This window comes from Alosa alosa, chromosome 7 (assembly GCF_017589495.1).
Source record: "Alosa alosa isolate M-15738 ecotype Scorff River chromosome 7, AALO_Geno_1.1, whole genome shotgun sequence".
Taxonomy (NCBI): Eukaryota; Metazoa; Chordata; class Actinopteri; order Clupeiformes; family Clupeidae; genus Alosa; species Alosa alosa.
In genome coordinates, this window is record NC_063195.1 from 22,673,124 (window position 1) to 22,696,163 (window position 23,040).

General features: G+C 40.8%; 1 protein-coding gene and 1 long non-coding RNA gene across 2 annotated transcripts; one reads left to right on the forward strand and one right to left on the reverse strand.

Annotated features, from left to right (window-relative positions):
- Window positions 1-1,606: 1,606 nt before the first annotated feature.
- LOC125297011 (B-cell receptor CD22-like) lies at window positions 1,607-23,021 on the reverse strand. The gene is made up of 10 exons (XM_048247141.1): window positions 23,012-23,021; window positions 22,780-22,843; window positions 17,863-18,180; window positions 13,125-13,469; window positions 12,803-13,057; window positions 12,365-12,634; window positions 10,723-10,804; window positions 10,512-10,566; window positions 9,894-10,120; window positions 1,607-2,072 (listed from the first exon to the last, which is right to left on the reverse strand). Exons 2-10 carry the CDS (start codon window positions 22,832-22,834, stop codon window positions 2,018-2,020), a joined length of 1,662 nt encoding a protein of 553 aa, XP_048103098.1. The 5' UTR covers window positions 22,835-22,843; window positions 23,012-23,021; the 3' UTR covers window positions 1,607-2,017.
- LOC125297012 lies at window positions 5,429-6,099 on the forward strand. The gene is made up of 3 exons (XR_007193916.1): window positions 5,429-5,449; window positions 5,717-5,779; window positions 6,060-6,099. It is a non-coding gene; the product is annotated as an uncharacterized LOC125297012 (long non-coding RNA).
- Window positions 23,022-23,040: the final 19 nt, after the last annotated feature.

Sequence of the window (23,040 nt, forward strand, 5' to 3'; positions counted from 1 at the left end):
TTACGTTTTTTTTTCTTTCTCTTAATTGTTGGTTTTTGCATAATATTTTACTTATCATTTTGTTTTCAATGTGCATTAATTTATCCCTAGTATACAGTGGGTGTAGCAATGGAAATAGTAGCGGTGGTTGTTAAAGCGATACTCCACTTTTCATCCAGCCGTTCTCTGAGTCTGACAGAAGCACTTTTAGCTCCAGCTCATTGAATCAGATTAGACCGTTAGCTTATAGAAGAGATGCTAACGGTCTAATCTGATTCAATGAGCTGGAGCTAAAAGTGCTACTGTCAGACTCAGAGAACGGCTGGATGAACTATGGAAAGGTAAAACTCAATTGTTTAACTCGAGGGGAGGTAGAAAATTAGTGTATTTCCCCAAATGGTGGAATATCCCTTTACTGGTTCTTTGTGCTGTGTTTCATACTGCATCCTCTCTGCTGCACAGAGGCTGAGGGCGTCAGTTCACACATACTGACTGTGTGGAGGAGGGGAGGGACTAACAGCTGATACCATCTCCATACGGTGCTAAAAATGACAGAAAAATGTCACGCTCATTTCATGTTTCATTTCTGTTAATATTTCATTTCTGTTCATGTTCTCATTGGCCCATATTGCATGATCTGGCAAGTCCTAGTCGTCATCTCCTCTTGAGTGGGGGAGGAGCCCAACAGATGATAGCTCCTTCTCCTCACACTGGCCGTCTATCTGAGGCCTCTCAGAAGCTTACGCTGGCCATTCGTCTGAGGCCTCACCATCCTGGGCTGAACTTACCTCTTGTGGATGCAGGGCAAGGTGCCACTAATGCGAAAGATGCGAAAGATCCGATCTGAGACACTGCTCTGTTCCTGTGATGCTTAAAGTAGGTTAAACCAATTTGATGCTGTTGCAAGCAAGTATCAAAGCAACTGACTGTTTTTTGACTTAAGGTTTGTGTTAGCTCATAATGTCTACTGCTGCAGCATTATACTATACTTTCAGAAAGTATACCACTGCCAGTTTTTAGCTGAATCGTTTTAATTATTTTTTCTCCTTCGTCACGTGACTGCAAGGTGAATTCACACATTGAATCTCAGGTAAACTGAGAAGCTCAGCCAGAGACTATCTAATGAGGAGACACAGCACTGAAAAAATCCTCCATAGAAATGCATGGGGTTAGTTTGTAATGGCAGTTGTCTACGCATATCACACCGCTTCTGCGGCAAAACGTCGACATGTGAATACATTGAGCCAATCATGTGCTGTGTTGTGAATACATTAAGCCAATCATATGTTGTGTTGTGAAGACATCTTCCAAAATCATACGTTGTGATCTTGCCGCTGGAGCAAGATTGGTGTCGTAAAGCCTTGCGCCCAAAAAGTGTTGCAATATGGCTGCCGGGTGGAGGGACTTGCCTAAAAGGACTTTGGCTCAGCCAAACAGTGTATGAGAATAATGTCCCCTCCTAGTGGTGATTGCCAGGACCAGTGAAAGGGCCTAATTTAACAAAGTTGCACGCTTATCTGTCCAGCCAATACCAATATAATGCCTCCTACCAATGGTTTAAAAAATATTTCATCATCTAAATGCCTTTGCTTTCTGGTTTTAATTCAGTATTTGATCTCTGATACCGTTCCTTGTCAAATAAAGTAGGAATGTTTATTTTACTCAATGTTTACAAATTTGGTCAAATCTGTATTAATAAACACTTCACCTTTGCTTTCAGTTCTCTGTTAAGTTCTTAATCATGTCTTTTAATCACCATATTTTGCCACATCTGTTGTATGGAGGAATAATATTCCTGAAAAACAGGAAACAAATAAACAGTTGATGGGGTGACAGGGCACAAACTCAGAGAGAACATAACAGGTGAAAACTATATACAGTATATATATTTAGACAAAAAATAGACCTTCATATATAAGCAAGAAGTGCATGGACAGAACAACTTCATAACAATGGTAGAAACTGGTTCTTGAGCCCAGTGACACAGGACATGCATTTGCATATGGGAAGCACTGATAGGAACTGATGCTCATCGTATTTATGTTCTGGGGTGTTTGTTGACTGTACTGTAGATCACAGGGTCCTCTTCAGCTCTACAGACAAACATAAACATATCATTGCATCATCTTCAAAATGACCAACTGCACATCATTATCAGAGTAACCAAACACACATCACACACACAGCATCTACAGTATGTATATGATACAGAGCCATATAAAGGTAGAGTTGCGACAATGGGTGTTCAAAATTCGTTAACCCTATTAGGCAGAAGCGCCCCCTAGTGGACCCGCCGGCGGGCCCATTATGAATATTCAAATTAGCTTGTAATTTATTCCTGCAGTCATCAATATTCATCCAAAACAACCAACTAGTCATTGTTACTAACATTCCAACTATGTGCATATGTATTGTGGATAGCCCTAATGCAATAGTTAACTAGAACGAACTATATTCACCTAGCCTAGCATGTTGCTATTGTTTACACGAGTAGCCTCCTTTAAAAGCGGAGCTCTTTAAACATGTTCAAGATGTAAGTTAAGTTCAAATAAACTCAAAATAAAATTATTTACCTTCAACATATCTTAATAATTGGCTTCAGCTGCATGGATATGTCCAAAAAGGTTGTTTATTTGCTTGCTCACGTTACAGTGAAGAACAGTAACATTTACCCTATATAAATGCAACAAGATCTTCTCTAACTCTTCCCGACCGCCAAATTCAAGTTTACATACAATGTTATACATGAATCAAAAGCTAAAGATGTCCTCTTTATAATTCCAGAGTTGTTATTTGCTGTAAACTAACTAGTTTTGATAAATGACGGTCTCTTTCACCTATGGTGAGAGCGGCTTGTCTTGTTTACATTCAAGCGTGGTCTCTAATATTACTTCCTACTTCGCGTCAGGCTTCCCAGAAGTGATTGAGGTCTTTCTTAACGAATAGTATGCCTTCTTACAAAAACATAGATGTGTCATTTACCCTGATTGGTCTAACCATGCCTTTCCAAGGATAGTGCGTCATGACAAGGACCCACGTGTAGTGCTTATGCGCATGTTGATTACGCAGAGGTGCAACAGCGGCGCCGGTAAAGTCAGCGGTTTTGACGAGCGATATCTTTGCTTCTGACTATAATATTGCTATTTTTGCATCATGGCAAGACCACGAAGCATGACTTTGGAGGAGATTCACGCCTTCCTTGATGTGGAGTCGGACTTCAACCCGAGGAGATTGGTGATAGTGGTTCAGAGTCTGGCAGCGTGGACTCGAGGTAGAGGATGCATTAGCGGAGGGCATGGATGTCCTCCTTGACTTGTAAGTGATCTTGTGTCTATTCACGTAATGTAGTTGAAGTAATGCAAATGTATATATATAAGGATGTGTGCCTTTGCATAGCTGAACTTTATGGTGCATGTCGCGTGACGCCCGAATGAGATACTAAAAGTCTCCACGAATGTTAGCCTTTGCATTTAGCTGAGCGCCAGTGCATGTTATGTAGGAGAGAGAGAGAAAGAGTGAGATACTTTGGCAGCCTGTTCGTCATAAATATGTCCATGTCTTGCACAGTGTAGGAAAGGGTAAAGGCATACTATTATAATGTATTGGCAAGTAAAATGGAGTAATTTATCATAGAAATTAGAGATGCATACAGTACCAGTGTTGAGCTAGTAGCCACCCTGCCTAAAAGTTCTGCGCTCACACGTGGTCAGTGCTACTGCTGCCCACCCTAAAGTTGCTACTTTATCATCACTATTAACCTGTTAGTAGCATGCCATGCAGGTGTGCCTTATAATACTACATGGTGACCATTTAAATATGCAAACTTTTACATGTGGCTCATTGTTCTTATACTATATGACTCCATCAAACATGCACTTGTTATGTTGGTATAGTGATCATTTTTTTGTGAGTGATACATTTATTAGCTTGCACAAAATATAATTAATTACTCAGTGGAACATATAGCCATTTCTCATTTGAATATATTGTCCCATCTTTTTTGTTCATGCAGTGCTGAACCATCTGCCCCTCTGCCTCGCTCCCTCACCTCCAGTGACCCCTTTGGAAGGGACCTCAGCTACAGCCCCACCTGTCAGGCCTCCAGCGTCTCCCCCCATCGCCACTCCTGGTACCTCTGCCACTGGTCCCTCAGCCAGCACTAGTGCACCTCAGCATCGTGCAAGAGGCCCAGCTCCAGCCCCAGCCTCAATTCCATGCCCTCCTGCAGAAAGGTGTAGTGCCAGGTGTGGCAAGCGCCCAGTCCCAGCCTCAACTCCATGCCCTCCAGCAGCAAGGCGTGACAAGCACCCAGCCCCAGCCTCAACTCCATGCCCTCCTACAGCGAAGCGTGGTGCCAGGCATGGCAAGCGCCCAGCTCAAGCCCCAGTGGAGAGTGACCCCCCAGTGGACATGTGGCATGATGCAGACTGGGAAGATGTGGAGCCTCCTCCTTTCAAGTTCTGTCCCAAGAGGACCCCAGACCCCCTGTTTTCTAACACTTCTACATTTCCCCTAAAAGACATAAGCTTAGTTTCAATACAGTATTTGGCATTTGGAGAGGTAAGGATCCTCCTTATTGGTTAACTTGAAATAAGTGTAAATATTAGCCTGAAATGAAGTGAAATTTATATTTACAAGGTCAAAACACAAAAATACCACACACACAACCTGCTATATGGGGGAAAATCTTGTTTTGTATTTTGGAGAGCTGGAGAGGTTATGGACACTTGGAAACGCCTATATGCACCTATTAGAAATTGCTGTGTAGAACCTATGTAATTTTATGCATCTGCTTAAAATTTTGGAGTTTGCTTCCTAAGAACATGTAGATACAGGAAATGTAGTGTATGACCTGCTGTTCTAACACACCATCCATGGACACACTGACAACTACAAAAATAATAGGCGTTTTTTACTTTTTTGACATTTTCCTCTGTATATGATGTTCTAAAATGTAGACTTAATGAAGGAAATAAAGGTTTGGAGGTGAATTAATGTCTTGGCCCATTTGTTGTCTTCAATTTAAGCCCTTAATATCCAATGTGCTGCATGTAAAACATTAGATAAAGAATCTTAAAGTCTTCAAGTACAAATCGTTCCAAATGAAGCTGGAATTCCTATCTGCGTAAAGGGGTTTTTAAGGTCACGTGGTTCATGTAAACTTCAAATAGTTCCCGGAAGTGATTGACAATGGATTAGAATGCATTAAATAGGTGTAACAGAGTTGAAAATAACCTCACCTACATAAAGTGAATTCTTTCAAAATTATGATATTACATTGTTATTGTAATCTCTATTTTTATATACACTGGTTTTTATATGTTTAAAATGTTTTCATATGTCGTACCAATTCACATGAGTTTAAAACATGAGACATTGCGACTGCAATTGTATTTTCATTTCTACTTTGCATTTCAATATTTTGAGCATTTGCGCTTCCCGTACTCCAGTCAGAACTAGTCTGCTGGAGGTAAGCTGTGCATAGAGAGTGCTCCGTGAATAATTTTGTGTTTTAATATAAAATAACATGTTTGTCTTCCACACTGGTTAAAATACGTATATACATAAGTTGTATTAATAGATAATTTCTGCAAGTAATGCTAGAGTGTTGTCTAAGATGGTATCTAATCGAGCTATTGTGGGCTACGTCTTTTTGGCGGCAGCCACGTTATGTTAGCTATCTTTATGAAGAAAACACTTGCAATTTCTTGATTTCCTTTTTACGTTTATACTGTAGATTTGGGTATGCAGTCGTCATCGTCTAATCTCAGTGGATTCTTTGTTTTATTTGTGAATGCAGGTACGTTGTTTATACTGTTAATGAATCAATGCTTGTTGTGAATTCAATGGAAAAAAACTATACGATCACAGCGGTGAAACGCGGTGCCAACTCTGTATGTTGTTTCTTCTGCATGATTTTATGTTTGTTTAAACTGAATTGAACAAGCTATGCATTATTTTATCTATGTTCAGAAATAGCATAGACAATGCTAGCAGTCAGAACTAGTCTGCTGGAGATTTGGGTATGCAGTCGTCATCGTCTAATCTCAGTGGATTCTTTGTTTTATTTGTGAATGCAGAGAAATAAAAACAGTGAGAAGAGTTCGTGTGGAGTCATACATTATCATCACAATTAACACCTGCACTAGAGAGGGTCGTTACATAGGCTACTGTTCAATGATAGACAGAGCCACAATGTTGGGTAATTGACAGTCAATAAATGCATTGATATACAATATTTATAACTCAGTGTAATTATTGTGTAAACTATGTAGTTATCCTACCATTACAACAATATTAAATTAAATTCCAGACCTTATATCTTAGCCTGCTATATAAGGTGACCTTTTGCCCTTTTACGTATGTGTCACTTAATATTAATTTCTGTACAAAATCGAGACGGGAGATTCTTTAGAAAACGCAATTGCAACCACCCCATAAGTGTATCTAAATTATCGCTATATAAAATAAATGACCTCGTACAGTGACTCGAAAAGCTGTAAACAGTGTTTTTGAGACTGCGTGTAGCCTACAAAAGCGCATGGAGCTCCTGTGAAATTTTGCTTTTGCAACGAGAAACTAACACACCTAGTCTTACATTAGCAGCTAACTTGTTTGAGTTTTCTACCCCACGTTTCCTCTGGTAGTCACTGATCTGAGCTAATGAGCGAATTACCTGTAGCCAAGCCTAGCCTATCGTCGCGGGAGAATAAAAAAAGTTTAAAAGTTTTTTTAACATCTCCAGTATTAACCGTAGCATTACATATTTAGTAACCCCATGGTAATGAGAGTGATCATAATAAAATATAAAACGTGACATGTAAAACGTGTCCAGGCTATGAACTCATAAACATGAACAGCATTTTGTCATCGTTTGTCATTCACCGTGCTGTGAACAGCATTAAGATGCTAGGCTAAAGAGCTTGAGATTCAGACAGGAGAGCACCTGGAAATGGTTGTCAGAAAAAAGCAATTTGATCAGATGCATCATCAGTAGGGATGGGAAGTCTGACACCGAGGCACCGAAGCTCGTATCACATCCTGCGAAGCAATCTGCTTCGCACAATGTATCGGGCATTATCAAAGTTATGGAGGTCCACGTGACTGATGACGCGTCTGAAGCTTTGGACGTCACTGAAAAGTTTAAATGGGACATTTGACACAGGGGCACCGGTGCTTGTATCAAATCTCTAAAGCGTTACAGGTTCGATAAACCTTTAAAGTCCCCAACTCATATTGTAGCCCTACACAAGCACTTCACAATCCCCACTGTACACAATGCCCATGTTTTCACAACCCCCACTGTTCACAATGCCCTTTATATGTTTTTTGTTATCTGACACTGCTGTGGTCATCTGCAGCAATTAGCGTACGTTATTTTGCAAAACATCAAATGAAGTCTTAAACACAACCACTATAGAGAAGCGTGCAATATCAAATAATGTTAACGCATGGCAATTATGAACATGCCGTGATTTAAACCCGGTGGCGTCGCGGTATCTTAACACGCTACCACCCTCCCAAAGGCCATTTTAAGATTTTCACGGAAACATAGCATTATTTAAAACCAAGCACATTACATTTTCAATTCGAGTCATTAGAAGCATATAAAAACTATAATGTTTATTCCAATTACTGTAGGCCTAATAGTTTTTACAAAAAAGGGAACAGAACACGTTGTCTCTCCGCTCTGTTTTACCAGTGTCAGAGAAGGGCCATTTGGTCGGCATGTGGCTTCGTCTGTGATTGTTTAATCGCTAATGAGAGCCGCCGTTATGTCTGCTAACCACCAGATGTCACTGTTTTGTATTCGATGCTTTGACACTTCGAAACACTTACGATACAATCAGGAAGAACCTTCCAAAGCCTCGTGGGGCTTCATTCGCCCAACCCTAATAATCAGCGCAAGCTTGGTTTGAAGCTTTCTGAGGATGGGAATTTTACACGATCCTTGTCATCCTTCATCACTGGGCTAGTGTGCCCTGCTGTGTTAATAAATATGACCGTGCTGATGCTAACAGCTGCAGCTCCTTCAAATCAAGGTTCTCTCATGCATAGGCTAGCTTTTGCCAATCAAAATGAATGCAAAAAAAACAGTCCTGCTCCTAACTGAAGAAACGTTTGCGGTTTGTTGTTTGAAGAAATGTTAACAACAAACTCCACTGTACAAGTAGGCCTACAAAGTTAACTGAAAATATGCTTTGCCATAACTAACCAGCTAGCTTTGTGATAACAAAGTCTTACCTTTTATGTGTTTAGTCCACTGAAAGTTATCCACATATCAAACGATTAAATCCACAGTTATGGAGGAATTGTTTTGAGGAAGCAATTGCGGTTTGTTGTTTGAAGAAATGTTAACAACAAACTCCACTGTACAAGTAGGCCTACAAAGTTAACTGAAAATATGCTTTGCCATAACTAACCAGCTAGCTTTGTGATAACAAAGTCTTACCTTTTATGTGTTTAGTCCACTGAAAGTTATCCACATATCAAACGATTAAATCCACAGTTATGGAGGAATTGTTTTGAGGAAGCAATTGCACTATATCCCACTTTTGCTGCACTTTTTAAAATTAAACCACTTAAATCCATAGCCTAGATGAGCATTGCGCATAACGTTACAACTATGTTGACATGATAAAGCTAAATGCCCAAGAAACGTCACATCAGAAAGGTTGTACAAACGCAAAATTACACTTAATGACAGCTTGTTCGTAGTGTAGCCTAGTGCTGCCGAATTGAAATGGGATAGGCAAGGTTTATCTTATATTAGACTATTATGTGTGGCACATTAATTGGGCTTTTAGCCTCTTTTAATTTATTTGATGAGGAACTGATAAAAACTGAGCAGCAGAAAGCTGTCATAGTCAATACATAAATAGTTTATTATTATAATTAGGTCATTAATACTATTACTTAACTACTATTACTGTTATTACTATTATTATTATTCGGATGTGCCAATAATGTAAATCTGAGTCTGAAAAGTTGGCTACAAACAGTCTACACTGCTGTAACCGCAGTTGCTGCTATTATTAATTGTTAACTTCTGGGAACTCTTTGAGGCTTCCATGAGCCGCCATTGTTGGAAAAAAATGGAACATTAGCGTCAATGGAGTTGTCGCAACCCTACCTTTATATGGCTCTGATATGATAGCCTACATTACTAGCCTGGCGGGCCATCCTATATCATTGAAATGTATAGTCTGGAATCGACCCATTCACCTCGCTTAATCCAAGGGGCGGGCAGAGAATTGTCTTTCAAACTGCCTAGGCATGCAATAGGCCAGCGCTACGACCAATCAGAACAAACGGAGCCAGTCGATATATCAAACTTTTACCGTATCCGGTCGGCAAAACGGCAAATACATCCTTCTTCGAAAGGAATGACTTAAGTGCATTGTGTTGCTCAACTTTCAAAGAAAAGCAAAGAAAAGTCCAACTCCTCCAAAGTTGACGCCAACGCCGATTCAAACAACCGTTCTTCGTTCGCCATAGCCACCTTCCTTGTTGTTCACCGTCGCAGGACTGTCGTCATCCTGTTAAGCCCGCCTTAAGACTCTCTAACAAAATAGAGCGCTGTGATTGGATGACGTCCACGGCGTCAGCCAATAGAAATCCCTATGGTTTGCTACTAGACGTACAAACTGAGCAAATTAATTTGCCGCCACTAGGGTGCGTCTAGATTTCTAGGCTACTACATTAATGTACCTCACAGACAAAGCACTCTGAAGTTTGAGTCTAGCAGTGTTGGTTGTTGTGGGAACAGCAGCATTTTGGTTGTGTATGTTTGCGTTTAAAAAGGTGAGTAAAAGTGTAAAAATATTACCTACGTTTCTCTCTAACAAAACACTACAGATATGCCACATTATGTTTGTGCATTAAGTTAGTATGATGAAGGCAAAACTACTCACTGGAAAGTGTCCTTTGGTCTGGAGAAATTCACTGAAGCGTACTGAACGTCCTCCTGTGTTGTTTGGGTGCGAGGACGGTGAACATCGGCGTATGGGCCCACCTCTGCTTTGTCCGAGCCCTTGAACTTAATGCTGGCATACTGGACGTCATTGTCTGCTTTTGTGTTCCGGCTGCATGAGGGGTCGGAGATCAATACGTTGTTGTACACCAGACTTGAGTCTGCCTGCTGGAGGAAAAGAGGAAGTTGTCCAAACAACAACTAAAAAAGAACAACTAATTGTAGGCTATCTAGCTCCTAGAGTTTAGCTTGGCCTTTGGACATTTTCTCACTGAGATTACACAAGTTGAACTGCTCTGATGAAACCAGGCTACCTGGAATCTATATTTCTTTTCACAGCACAACAATGCTGAATATGTCAGCATATTAGTAAGCTGGCAGTGGCAATAAGGCATGCCTTTTAGGTAACTAGCTCGCTAGTGTTAGACCAAACATTTATAGTGCTGCATTGAGATAATAATAATAATAAGGATAATTGTACCTGAATCTATCACGTGTCAGTGATGTTTATGCTGTCATTGATTAGTTTGTTTGACAGTCTCTCTTTAGCACGGCTCACCTGTTGCGAAATCGTTGTGCTTGCTGTTATGGGAGGAGCGCTGGAGTTTTGCTTGCTGTTGTGGAGGACAAGGGTTTAGGGCCAATTTTCATGAGAAATCAACAAAATTAATGTATCATACCGTATCAGTGTTTTTAAAACATTATTATATTGTTACCATAATGACTGTTGTTCACATATAAAATGAATGTGAAGGGAAATTATTTCTCACCTCAGCCATAGAAGGCCCAGAAGCAGTAAAAGAGCTACTACAATAAGGATTCCAATAGCTGCATACTTAGCCAAGCCTTGCCCTGTAAACAGAATATTTAAGTACACTTAAAACACAATGTTTAAAGGTAAACTATGCAGTATTGGCATTTTCCTTACTGTTTTCTCAATTTTTGCTTGTTTTTCGCTGGCTCTGTCATGACGAATGTCTGAGAAACTCCATCGCTACCTTTTTCTAGCCATTGCCTGGCGTGTATGTGTATTTGAATGCAGTAAAGCAATTCGTTACACTCGCCAGCCCACAGTTGCAAGGGTGGTATTTCCGCTCACAGGCGCTAGGGGGAAGTGAGGCGGCCACCATTCAACCCGAAAAAAGTCATATAACCATTCCAATGACTCTGAAGCTGTTAAATTAAGGTAAATTAAGCTAAAAAAAACTTGCATATTAAGCTAAAAAATAATACTGACCAATCATTACCCTTATATTTTAGTCCAAGTAGTGGGCTTGGATCATGAACCTTTGGAATATGAGACAGGAGAGCTAGCAAGCATGCTAGTAGTTCTGTTCTGTACGGTGTTTACTCCAAGCTCCAGCATGTCCCTGTTTGATCATCAGTTTTTCAATCACTCTCGTCTCCCTTTGCTGATTCAGCATGATTGAGTTTTGGTTGTCTTCAAGGTCATAGAGAACTTAGGGCAACACAATGGGTGTGTTCGAAACGGGAGACAGCTGCCTACTGCCTCCCTCCCTACATAGAGAGCTGTCTCACTAGACATGACTTTGGATTAAATGCATCTTTTAAAAATGAGCGTAGCACTCTAGAATCTTTGGTTAACACTACGGTATGACGTTAGCAAAGTAAGCGTTAGCGTTAAACTAAATTAGCTTACGTAAGCTAGCAGGCTAACGGTATAAATTAGTTTTACGGCCGGCAGATCTATGAGACCAGACGCTATTAATGGTTACAACAATGGCGTAATCAGATAGTAAATTGTTTATTTCTAATCTGTAATCTACAAATCTAAGCAAAATAAGGTCACACAAATGACATTTTAAACAGATTCAGCAGCCATTACCGATGTCATCCGCCATGTTTGTTTACCTTTCACAGCTGTTTCAGACGTTGCCGCAAGGGATTATGGGTAGGAGGGAGCATGAAGTGTGCATCGATGCTGCCTTCAAAAATGACCGTTATTTGGGAATTCTAAGATATCTTAAAAGGCAGCAGAATTTGTTTTTTCGTTTTCGAACCGCACTTGCTGCCTTGCTCCCCAGTTAGATATCTTAAAAGGCAGCAACTTTACCCGTTTCGAACACACCCAATGACAATGTGGTGATCTGCTGTGGGAGAGGGAGTAGGCTAACACATGTGAATGCTATATTATGCTATGCAACATGCAGTTCCTTACCTACTAGCTTTTTTACTTGTCCATAGTAGTATGTTTACTTGCTCCAAAAAGGAGAAAATAATAATTTTATGAGAGTGCGAAACTCACTCTGACACACTGTGAGGAAAAATCTGAAATCTCAGATTTTCTGAGTAAAATTAGTATTCTCTGTAAAGAGAATAGGCTTTGTCATCATTACAGAGTTTATGAATAACAGTATGCCAGTGAAAAACAGTCTCGAGAGGTGATGTTACCTGCTATTGGCACTGACACAGCAGCTGAGTGCTGTTCACCAACACTATTCTGTGCAACACAGTAGTAGAGTCCACTGGACTCATAGCTGATGTTAGCGACAACGTAACTCTGGCCTCCTCCTAGCAGTGAGATTTGAGTTCCCATCTTCCTGTACCAGGTGTAGGTGTGTACCGGTGGATTGGCATCACTCCGGCAGGTCAGATTCACCGACTCACCCAACACTATTTCACCATAGTGATCCACAAGCACAGCGGTGTTCCGTGGTGCATCTGCCAACAACAAGATCCAAAATAATATTCAGACTTTTTTTCATTTATCTATTCAATTAATTTCAAAGGCATTTTTGTCACTTATAATCAGTTTAACCTTTGTTGACATTCTTAATGACATTACATTTATTTAAACAGTTAACATCCAGTAGCTGCTCTCTCACATACATCTGACATCTAAAGCAGCCTCAGGTGATTGATGTTGTTCATGTCCTCTAACAGCACAGGAGTAGCTGCCTGTATCCTCACTGTTGACTGGGCTTAGGTGGAGGGTGTTGTTGATGGATCTGTGTCTGGTAGGCTGTGTGTTCTTGTACCAGATGAAGGTGGATTTGGCCTTAAGGTTGCAGCTGGGTGTATTACAGGTCAGTGTCACATTGCTTCCCTCGATAACTGTACCAGCAGTCATTGACACCTGGAGATCTGCAAAAATGGCAGGGTTTATGCTTTATTATTTATTATAAGTTATGTTATATTCTAAGTTACTTACCTGTGACTGAGATTGTCACCACATCACCAGAGAAGGCCCCTCCTGTTTTGTTTGTCAAGTATCTGAATCGATATTGTCCTGAATCACTTTCTCTCACGTCTCTAATTCTCAGAGTGCAGTTATGCTCCTCAGTACTGAGATGTTCCACTCTGCTCTCGTAGCCTTCCTCCAGACGCAGGTCTATATGCTCCTGACGCTTCTTATCTTCTCTGTACCAGAGTGTTGTGGTGACTGTCTGGTCTGTGGGAAATCCGTATGTGCAGGTAATGTCCACCGTTGAGCTCCTCAAGACACAGAAGCTGGTGGACGAGTAGAACACTCCCCAACAGTCCTTACGTGGAGCATCTAAATCAGAAGATAGGATACATTACATCATTCAACTTAACTTTTTACTCTCATACTTACACACAATTACATCTTGGGTCCTATGCTCTTCAGCCTGTATATGCTCCCATTGGGTGACGTTATAAGAAAGCATAACATCTCTTTCCACCTCTATGCAGATGACTCACAGCTGTACTTGCCTCTAAAATCTAGGGACTCCATACAATCTCTCCTGGTCTGTCTTGAAGACATTAGAATTTGGTTGGCTAACAACTTCCTCCAGCTAAATAGCGACAAGACAGAAGTCATCATTTTTGGTCCTCCCAAGGCAAGATGCATTGTAGTGCAAAATTTAGGTCACCTCACCCCATTTATCAAACCCTGTGCCAGAAACCTGGGTGTCATCCTCGACATCCTCAGAACAATCTCCCACCTCAAATCTTTACTATCTCACAATGACCTTGAAAAGTTATTCATGCCTTTATTACATCACGGCTGGATTATTGCAAATCCCTCTACCTTGGCCTCCCCCAGGCCCCCAAGTTCGCAGCTGGTCCAAAATGCAGCTGCGCGTCTTCTAACTGGCACCAGGAGGCTTGAACATATCACCCCTATTCTGGCCTCCTTGCACTGGCTCCCAGTTGTTTTTAGGATTCAGTTTAAAGTTGTATTATTTGTTTTTAAGGCACTTAATGGGCAGGCCCCAACCTACATCACCGACCTTGTACAGCCCTACTCAGCCCAAAGGTCCCTGAGATCCTCAGACAAAGGGCTTCTGCATGTGCCCCACTCACGGCTCAAACAGAGGGGTGATAGAGCCTTTGCAGTTGCCGCTCCACGTCTGTGGAACCAGCTCCCCCTGGATATTAGATCTGCTCCCTCCATTTCTGCCTTCAAATCCAGGCTAAAAACCCATCTTTACTCCCTGGCCTTCCTTGTTCCCTAACCCTGTACTTCTGCTCATCCTATGTCTGTGTTGTGTGCCCTGATATTGAAGGTTTCCTTATATTTATGTTTTATGTTCTTATGACTATTGGCTCAATGTGTTTTTCTGTATTATCTGTCGTAGTCTTCATCTTTAGTTGTCCGCTGTACAGCACTTTGGTCAGTTTATGCTGTGTTTAAATGTGCTTTATAAATTAAACTTACTTACTTACTTACAACACTTCTGAACACACTTCTGCTGCTCTTACATAACTTGCACCACTATGCCACTTGCATACTTAGGTCAAACAGAACTACCCCATTTATTGGCCTGACTTTTGCACTATTATATTGACTGTCTACTGTATGCACAATTGCACATTTTCAACTCAAATTTTGCTGCTTTTATTTTCTTCATTGTATGTGCCTTCTTATTTTTACTTTTTATATTGTTTACTTGAATGTTATGTTTGTCTGTGGACCTAATTGGTCAAATATGTCTTGTCTCCACCGTGGGATAGTGGGAAATGTAATTTCGATCTCTTTGTATGTCTTGACATGTGAAGAAATTGACAATAAAGCAGACTGACTTTGACTTTGATCTGAATCAACCTGATTTATCTAATGTTTCTGATACTGACAATCAACCTAACAGACTCCAAAGTTAATGTGTTATCATGAACCTTTACCTTCATCAATTTGAGTGTCCTACAATACGTGTCGATTATATTTCAAGTACAGTACATTGTCAATTATATTTCAAGGCACAACAGGGTATTGAACCTACAACTATTCAGGCTACTGCATGCTAGCCCAGCTCCTTATAGCCACTACACTACCACCGCCCCAATGAATAAAGATTAAAATGGGTCTGTTTGTCTTGGCTAAGTTAGTGTACCATAGATATTCCCTAGGTTCACAGGGTCCTATTCCCAGATAACATGACCAAGCTCCATATGCTAGCCAGTTCTATAGTCCAATTTCCCAGGGTTTTATGTATTGTCTAGCATAGCATATTATTCAGGCAATAAAAAAGTTTCCCAACCCTGTATTCGCTTCACACAATATGGGTAACTGTTTGAATTGGCCAGCTCTGCTATATAGTGTGTGTGTGTGTGTGTGTGTATATATATATATACACACACACATATATATATTACATGATGGTTGGAGTGATGGCAAAAAACGGGGTGTCTAGAGTCTAGAGATTTCAATATCTTTCATCCTTATACATGTTTTCAAGCCAACGTAGGCCTAGTCTTTAGCTTCCACCATTGTGGTTGAACCTTTTGGTTACCTCTGCAAAAAAAGAGGGGGTTGGGCTGCAATAATAGCTCACTAGCACAACAGGCATATGGCAAGCCGATTGAGCATTTATTCTGATATCTTGTTATCAGGCATAATTGTTATGTACATTTTTGTCAACTAGTTAACTAGTGAGCCATGTTTGTGTGAACTAGTTAACTAGTGAGGGCCAAAATATGCACACTAGTTAACTAGTGGGAGCCAAAAGGGTCACTAGTTAACTAGTGATCACATTTTAGCTTCACTAGTTAACTAGTGAGAGCCAGAAATGTCTACTAGTTAACTAGTAAAGGCCAAAAATACCATACTAGATAGGCTTTTGGGTCTCACTAGATGAAGGCATGTTTTTGGCAAAACACCACACTAGTTAACTAGTTGCAGTAGGTCAATGTCACTGACAGTGAACCAAAAATGTACACAAGATTTACTAGTGAAGTTGATGCATATTTGTCCAAACTAGTTCACATAAATGTATACTAGTAAACTAGTTCAAGACAAAATTCACACTAGTCAAAGTGCCACTCAAATTAACTATTGAATCATTAAATCCCTATGTCCAAATAGAACATGCAAACTAGTGAGACTTCAATTGTTCCACTAGTTAACTAGTGGACAAAAACGGTCAGCTTGTTTGTCTTTTTAGGTGTAACTAGTTAACTAGTGAATGGAATATGCATGCCACTAGTTAACTAGTAAGGCCCACAACACCCTCACTAGAAAACTAGAGGGTATTTTTGCCTTTACATGTTAACAAGTGACCATTTTGGCATCTCACTAGTTAACTAGTGGGGCTGAAATGGCCTTCACTAGTTAACTAGTGGGCATTTTGGAGCACACTAGTAAACTAGTGACACTTTTTGCACCTCACTAGTTAACTAGTCGAATGGAAATTGCCATCACTAGTTCACTAGTGGGTGTTTTGGTGCACACTAGTAAACTAGTGACACTTTTTAGACCTCACTAGTTAACTAGTGGGCATTTGTGTCTTCACTAGTTCTGCCTTCACTAGTTTACATGTAAGTGTCACATTGAAGCCACTAGTTTACTAGTTAAAGTTCCTTTGGCCAGCATGTTAACTCGTGTGCCACATGCAAAAGTTGTGGGTGGGATTTTGTGAAATTCTGCGCTGTGATTGGTTGTCATGTTCTTTTTGGACATAGGGAGCCAATAGAAAGCCTCAATTTTCAGAGTTCTCTGCCTCCTAATTTGAATTCTGCGCCACTAGCTGACTAGTGTGAATTTAGGCTTGAACTAGTTTACTAGTATACATTTATGACCTCACTTCTTAACTACTTTGGACAAAGGATGCATCAACTAACTAGTGAGCTTGCTGCCATCACCTAGCTAGATAGTAAGCCATTTATGGTTCACTAGTCAACTAGTGACATTGACCTACTCCAACTAGTTAACTAGTGGAGTTTTGCCTTCACTAGTAAACATATGCACATTTTTGGCTGTCACTAGTTAACTAGTGAGACCCAAAAGCCTTCAACTAGCTGACTGGTATGCATTTTGGCCTTTACTAGTTAACTAATGGACATTTCTGGCTCTTACTAGTCAACTAGTGAGGCTAAAATGTGTTCACTAGTTAACTAGTGGGCATTTATGTTCTCACTAGTTAACTAGTGTGCACAAACATGGCTCACTAGTTGACAAAAATGCCTTGCATGTTGGACTGATATCAAGATATCAGAATAAATGCTCAAGTGGCTGGCCAAATTACATAGAAGTTAACAAGTGGGAATTTGACATTCAGTAGTCAGCTAGTAAACATTTTTGTACCTTATAGTTTGTAAAATATAGAACCTTTAAACTAGTTAACTAGTAAACTATACTAGTGAACATCTCTTTAAACTAGTTAACTAGTAAGATATGAAACATATGAACTAGTTAACTAGAGAGAATTTGTGCCTTACTAGTTAACTAGTGGGCATTTTGGCTGTCACTAGTTAACTAGTACACACAAAAATGGCTCACTAGTTAACTAGTGGACAGAAATGGCTTGCATGTACATGACAATTATGCCTGATATCAAGATATCTGAATAAATGCTCAATCGGCTTGCCATACAGGCATCACCACAGCACCCATTTTATACTGGTGCAAAATACACTCTCACTTGATCCTGGTATAAAACATTTATTATTACAATTAAAACTATGAACCAAGCAAAAAGTGTACTTACCTGAAACACTGAGAGTAACTCCATTCTTGCCTTGTAAGGTTGTGGAAGACTTATCGGTTGCTGTAATCCTGTAGTCATATACACCAGAGTCGCTAGGAATCAGATTGTTTATCCTCACTCTACACTCAGAGGAGGAGTAATACTCAATACGAGGTTCAGATACTTGTAGACACGATGAATTTTTATACCAAAATCCTGCTTTAAAATAGTAATTTTGTGGAAGTGTGTAACGGCAGGTAAGGAGCACTGAGGAGCCTGTGAGAACACAGGTGTTCTGAGGAGAGTAGGTCACAGTGAGGGGTGGTTCGGCATGAAGACCTGAAACACAAACACACTCATCATGGACACATACACACTCATCATGGACACATACACACTCATCATGGACACATACACACTCATCATGGACACATACACACTCATCATGGACACTCACACTCATCATGGACACATACACTCTCATCATGGACACATACACACTCATCATGGACACACACACACTCATCATTTAATTCATTTATTTGGGATGACCAATCACTGATTACAACACACAGCATTCCAAATACATTAATAATAAACTCTCTCTCTCTCTCACAACACCCAAATTTAATTCATTTATTTGGGATCAATACTGATTACAACAACACAGCATTCCAAATATTGTAAAGAGCCCATTTGTGTCTTACAGCTTTACAAACACTGCAAAATCAGTTTACAAATAAACAGGATAAATATGATTATCAGCTAAACCAGTGTATAAATACATATGATCAGCTAAATCAGTGGATAAATACATATTATCAGGGGTAGAGGTGGCCCCGCCTTCTCCATACATGCAGACTGCCTATGATGGCTGACACAGAGCAGTATTTGGCTATTTGCTTAGATTTTGTCTTGTTAAGTCCAGCAATTTGCAATCCTCTAACACAGAGTCTATGAACATGTCCAAGGCTACCATTAATAAGTACAACCATTTTTGTGCTATAACCACCTACTGAAAGAGCATGAGTTAATGGCTGGTATTTTAACATTTTTTCTGAGAAACACAGGTCCATGTACATGTCAAAGCAACAACCCACTTCCAGAATCACAACAGTTTTTAAAAGATCATCAACAACAACAATGTCAGGAGTGTTTGGAGAGTCTCTGAGAACACTTTCTAGAGAGTAATCATTGAAGTGTGTGAACCAGTTCAATTGTATTTTTTTGTTTGTATGTATTACACTTTGTCCATATACTCTGCGTAGTTCGTTGGTTGTAATATCGACAAGGCGATCGTGTCGGGCTATGTAGAGTGCTTTATATGCTGGACAACCGTTCATTATGTGCGCGGTCGATTCTATTGTGCTGTCGTTGTAGAAGGCAAAACGCTTCATGACGTTGTGGATACCACAGGGAGAGGTTATACTGAGTGGGGAGTGCTTGCAACCTAGCTTTAATGACAAATTGTTGAATGCCTGCGTTAACAGATGGGTTATGTAGTGCCGAATGTGAAACTGTCGGTCCAGCGACTGTAGGCATCGCATACACACTCATCATGGACACATACACACTCATCATGGACACATACACACTCATCATGGACACATACACACTCATCATGGACACATACACACTCATCATGGACACATACACACTCATCATGGACACATACACACTCATCATGGACACATACACACTCATCATGGACACATACACACTCATCATGGACACATACACACTCATCATGGACACATACACACTCATCATGGACACATACACACTCATCATGGACACATACACACTCATCATGGACACATACACACTCATCATGGACACATACACACTCATCATGGACACATACACACTCATCATGGACACATACACACTCATCATGGACACATACACACTCATCATGGACACATACACACTCATCATGGACACATACACACTCATCATGGACACATACACACTCATCATGGACACATACACACTCATCATGGACACATACACACTCATCATGGACACATACACACTCATCATGGACACATACACACTCATCATGGACACATACACACTCATCATGGACACATACACACTCATCATGGACACATACACACTCATCATGGACACATACACACTCATCATGGACACATACACACTCATCATGGACACATACACACTCATCATGGACACATACACACTCATCATGGACACATACACACTCATCATGGACACATACACACTCATCATGGACACATACACACTCATCATGGACACATACACACTCATCATGGACACATACACACTCATCATGGACACATACACACTCATCATGGACACATACACACTCATCATGGACACATACACACTCATCATGGACACATACACACTCATCATGGACACATACACACTCATCATGGACACATACACACTCATCATGGACACATACACACTCATCATGGACACATACACACTCATCATGGACACATACACACTCATCATGGACACATACACACTCATCATGGACACATACACACTCATCATGGACACATACACACTCATCATGGACACATACACACTCATCATGGACACATACACACTCATCATGGACACATACACACTCATCATGGACACATACACACTCATCATGGACACATACACACTCATCATGGACACATACACACTCATCATGGACACATACACACTCATCATGGACACATACACACTCATCATGGACACATACACACTCATCATGGACACATACACACTCATCATGGACACATACACACTCATCATGGACACATACACACTCATCATGGACACATACACACTCATCATGGACACATACACACTCATCATGGACACATACACACTCATCATGGACACATACACACTCATCATGGACACATACACACTCATCATGGACACATACACACTCATCATGGACACATACACACTCATCATGGACACATACACACTCATCATGGACACATACACACTCATCATGGACACATACACACTCATCATGGACACATACACACTCATCATGGACACATACACACTCATCATGGACACATACACACTCATCATGGACACATACACACTCATCATGGACACATACACACTCATCATGGACACATACACACTCATCATGGACACATACACACTCATCATGGACACATACACACTCATCATGGACACATACACACTCATCATGGACACATACACACTCATCATGGACACATACACACTCATCATGGACACATACACACTCATCATGGACACATACACACTCATCATGGACACATACACACTCATCATGGACACATACACACTCATCATGGACACATACACACTCATCATGGACACATACACACTCATCATGGACACATACACACTCATCATGGACACATACACACTCATCATGGACACATACACACTCATCATGGACACATACACACTCATCATGGACACATACACACTCATCATGGACACATACACACTCATCATGGACACATACACACTCATCATGGACACATACATGGATACCACAGGGAGAGGTTATACTGAGTGGGGAGTGCTTGCAACCTAGCTTTAATGACAAATTGTTGAATGCCTGCGTTAACAGATGGGTTATGTAGTGCCGAATGTGAAACTGTCCGGTCCGCGCACTGTAGGCATGCGAGTTTGCCTTGGAGGCGCAGGTTCACCCAGTGATTGCGCTGCTGAGAATGGAAGTGTTGGAGGATCTCATACCTGCATGTCCGGCTGTTCAGCTTTTTGCTGGTTTTGTCATGGTGTAGAGTCGCTTCAGCATGCACATTTAAGTCCATGATTAGCTCCTCGCTGACGTTTACCTGTCCACCGCTTGTGCGTATCCAATTAAGCTGTATGTTATTGCTGCTACACAGATCGTTTAGATCAGGCCAATCTGACCGCACTCCAAACCCTGTGGCCCTGGCGTCCAGTTTTCCACTGGGTTTCTTTCTGAAGCCCAGGAAACCTAGTTCTCCATGAGGGGCAAGGGGGATCTTACGTTTGGTTAGGTCCAGTAGCAATGCCGTTGCACGCACAGTCGTTATTTAACATATGCAGTAAGTGACTTATTCTGGTGGCTATATAAATCCATTCACTGTTAGGGATTCCAAGTCCCCCCTCTGATTTGTTCATGAAAATTATACTCCTTGTTGTGTGTGTGTTAAGATTTATCCATTTCCTTACAAGCTGCACTGTCTTATTGTTCAGTTCTTTCAAAGTTTTTTTGGCGATGTGGCAAACAGGTGTTGGATTTTGGAGAGGGCTATGTCCCGAACTGCCTGGAGTTTCATACAGGTCGGCAAGGGGCATTGGTCTATCAGATCCAATCTGGCAGAATACTCCTCACAGATATCTCTCACCTGTTCCTGCCATTCACCCGCCACATTAAACTTGTGTCCGAGATAGCTGTAACTTGGAGGTTCGTGTCTTGCATAGACTCGAATCTCGCTGCCGGTTATTGTGAATGAGAGAGTGTGGTCATATTTAGCCCTATACCACCTGTTGCCTCCGCTGCGCCATTCATAGAACACTGCGCATTTGCTGTTCTTAACTTCAAGCCCAGACCATTGCAGGAAGCGATCGGTGTTTGACAGCATGTTAGTAATTACGTTCTCTTCTCTTGATACGAGGAGGACGTCATCGGCAAAGGCCTGGACAGGGTTTGGGGATGTACTGCCGGGCGGGGCGAGTAGGCATAGCCATACACACACACACAAACACACACACACAAGAAGCCACATTTAACCTAAACGACGCCTGTGTGTGTTTGCATGTTAATCAAAACCTTCATGAGTTAGCTTTTTCTGGATCAACAAACTGACGCACACTTGAACAAACATAAGATGGTAAAGCAACCCAAGCAAAATATCAATACACAATATAATGTACTGTACATACCAAGTGTGCATAACAGCAACATGATGCATCTGATTCCATGCATTTTCTTGGGCATAATGTAAACCTGCCAGGATGGTCATGCATTTTAGAGGAGCCTTTTCACTGGCTAATAGGCTCACAGTTTCATTCATACATCATCACTATATTCATCATCATCGTCTCAACTCAGCGATACGTTTTTCGCTTGTCTATTCATATCAATTGAAATAAGAATGTTTGCGTTGTTACTTACCCTAGTTGATACTTCGTTTTGTGACTACA